The 3185-nt window shown below is 39.9% G+C and overlaps 1 protein-coding gene across 1 annotated transcript; it reads right to left on the bottom strand.

Annotated features, from left to right (window-relative positions):
* Positions 1 to 466: 466 nt before the first annotated feature.
* Positions 467 to 2926, bottom strand: LOC131658543 (uncharacterized). The gene is made up of 3 exons (XM_058927825.1): positions 2678 to 2926; positions 1468 to 2170; positions 467 to 510 (listed from the first exon to the last, which is right to left on the bottom strand). Exons 1-3 carry the CDS (start codon positions 2924 to 2926, stop codon positions 467 to 469), a joined length of 996 nt encoding a protein of 331 aa, XP_058783808.1.
* Positions 2927 to 3185: the final 259 nt, after the last annotated feature.

The raw sequence follows: 3185 nt of genomic DNA, 5'->3' as shown, positions 1-3185 counted from the left end.
CTATCTGAATGTTTTTAAACAAATGAACAAAGATAAACAGAAAACAACACAAGAAAATTGTTAACCCAGTTCGGTGCAAACACACCTACATCTGGGGGCTACCAAGCCAGGGAGGAAGTCCACTATAAGTAATATCAATTCAAGGTAATACAACTCGATATTACACCTCTCACTTAATATCTACCCAATGCAACTTCAATCTAAACACCTTAGATCAGAGATCCTACTCACTCCCCCTCAATCACAGCAGTGATGATAAACTAACCAAAAACACAAGAAGACACTCTTCAAAAACACAACTTGATCTTGCTTAAAAGCTTTGATCAAGTACAATAGTACTCTTGCTTAAAAGCTTCGAGTACTTTTACAACTCAAAAATAACAACTCCTAGACCAAGACAATCATCATGGTGATTGTTTGGCTTACAAGAAAAACTACAACGAGAAAAACTAAATCAACAAAAGCTCTAACAGTTTCTCGACTCAAAAACCCCAACGGCAACAGCAGCATCTGCACGGATTAAAAAGCCTTCAGACAGTACAGCAACTGGGCCTTGGATCCACAAAATAGTTTTTGCACTAATTAAAACAAATCTCCATTATACAAGGAATTGATAATAGTAATCATCCAAGATGTCCTTGAAACGCACCAGAATCCATTATTACCAAATATAGCGCATAAGGTCTTGACAGATCATACAATCATAAGAAGTAATAGAAAATAACGAACAGCTGCGAATGTCATGACATCGGCCCTGACATCAGGTAAAGGCCTGCATACACAAGGACTTCACAACCACGTAAAGCATGTCATGACATTGTTTTTGACATGATAGAACCACAATTAGTTTTACCAAAAATTACAGCCAATCAACAACATCTACAAACTCCCCCTTTGGCGAATTTTTGGCTAAAACAATAATAGATGCAACCAGATATCAGAGCATACAGCAGCCAACAACAGAAAAATAAATTCTGTAAAAAAAAGCAACTTGATTCAACTTGATTAATCACCAAAGACCAACTACTTAATCAAATATTACAGAAACCACTTGTCATTGTCAGGGAGAGCAAGAGAACATCCAAATAAAGAAAACCACAAAGAAAAACCATGTCCAAGAATAGACCAAGGGATCACCAGAACAAACAGCCATTACAACCATTATAATCAAAACAACAACTAACACACTAATACAACTACTTAACTCCCCCTTTTTAGCCACAAAAGGAGCCAAACAACAGATGAAGATTTAATCTTCAGAGCCAGCAGTATCATCATCATTCTCCTCACTCATCTCTTCATCACTGGAGCTACCAGACTTATATTCATCCTCACTATCAGCATCCATATCAGCATCCATCTTCTCACCATCACCACCAGCAGCATGATCATCATCACTATCAGCAGACTGCTCAAGACTTTGTATAAGCTGCTCAAGCTTCATCTTCCTATTTTCCAGCTCTTTGCAGGTCTCCTTCAGCTCAGCTATAAGAGAGGCTTTGGTCACAGATTTGCAAGTTTGAGATGTTCCAGCAGATGTTGAGGCATCAGTCCTTTGAAGCAGCTTGTAGTGAAAAGTCAAAGCACTTTCCCTTTTGCAAACAGAATCTTTAGCTTTCAAGATGCCAGGGTATTGCTTTAGGATTATTCCACATATTAGGGATGGAAAGGCAATAGGAAGCTTAGTAGCAGAGGTACCTGCATGTCTCATAGTCTGGTCAAAAATATAGGTTCCATAGTCAAACACAGTCTTGGTCCCTATAGCATAAATGAATCTTCCTAAACCAACAGCAATGGTAGATGTGTGATTGGTGGGCACCCAGTTGGCAGAGCCAATTTTATGCAGCAGAGCATACTTTACAGTCAAGAGACTAGCAGACAGTTTGCTTTTGATGGGCCACTTTTTAACCTTACCCCCAGTGATGGTGTTGCAGACCTCATTATCAGTTACTTCAAGCTCAGGTTGAGCTTCAGCATTTCTACCTAGATAGTGATTGATAACAGCAGGGGAGAACTCTATGCATTTTCTTCTAACATAAACTTTATGAAAATCATCTGTTCTACCATCAGCACAGTCTTGAGATAAATTGACAATGAACTCTTTTACCAGCATTTCATAACATTTAGAAAATTGAGAAACAGTCTTAATCAAACCTGCAGTTTTGATGAGCTGCATTACCTCTTGATTCTCCAGAGCATCATTTGCTAATTCTCTTTCAAGGGCCAGCCTTCTTTGATACACAAATTTCCACTGGATTGCATTAGAGGCATAGTGCAGATATATATTGTCCAAAGGAACATCACGAACCTTTGTAGCAGATTTAGTAACAGCAATTTTCTTCCTGGAGGGGATGTCAGGGACATCACTTGGGACATCAGCTTCAGAGTCAGAAGTGCTTCTTTCCTTCCTCTTCTTCACACTAACTTTGCTTCCAGATTTTGAGGGTCCGGTAGGAACTTTCTTCATCTTATCTTTAGTAACAGTCTTCAGAGGAGTAACCTGTGGCTTGAGAGAATGTTGCTCACAGACTTGTTTTCCCTTACGAGCCTTGACCCTGTTGGAGATGCTGGAGATGAGGTCATCATCAGCAATATCAATAGGATCATCAAGTTCATCTAGATCCACCACATCATGCACATTAGGGTTTTCATCTTCCTTAGCAGGAACAGCAGGGACCTCTTCATCTTTCTCAGGAGCAAGAGTCTTATCATCTTTGGAATCAGATGCTTCGACATTGATAGCTTCAGATGTCTCAACATCTTTGGCAACATGGGTCTCATTAACAGATGTCTCAACATCCTTAGTAACAGGAGTCTCATCATTTTTCTCAGCAGATGTTTCATCATTATCACCAGTTGTCTTAACTTCTTTATCAACAGGGGTCTCATCATCTTGCACACCTTGATCATCATCGGAAGCAGGCATTTGGGCTAGAGGAACAGAAATTCCTTCAACTTTGTGCCCTTCATTCAAGATTCTGGTGACCATATTTGCAATCGCATTATGAACATACGAAGTGCCCTCTCTATGTTGGACAGAAAACGTTTCTGGGACAGATCCTCCGGTTGATTTTCTTGCATGCATCTTTCTTGGTTGACTGCGAGCAGAATCGGAAGGAGGGACAGAGTTCAATGGCACAACATCCAGCACAACATCTTGATTGCTCACAACATTTGGTGCCCTA

This window comes from Vicia villosa, linkage group LG3, assembly GCF_029867415.1.
Source record: "Vicia villosa cultivar HV-30 ecotype Madison, WI linkage group LG3, Vvil1.0, whole genome shotgun sequence".
Taxonomy (NCBI): Eukaryota; Viridiplantae; Streptophyta; class Magnoliopsida; order Fabales; family Fabaceae; genus Vicia; species Vicia villosa.
This window is presented reverse-complemented; position numbering and strand designations above follow the sequence as displayed.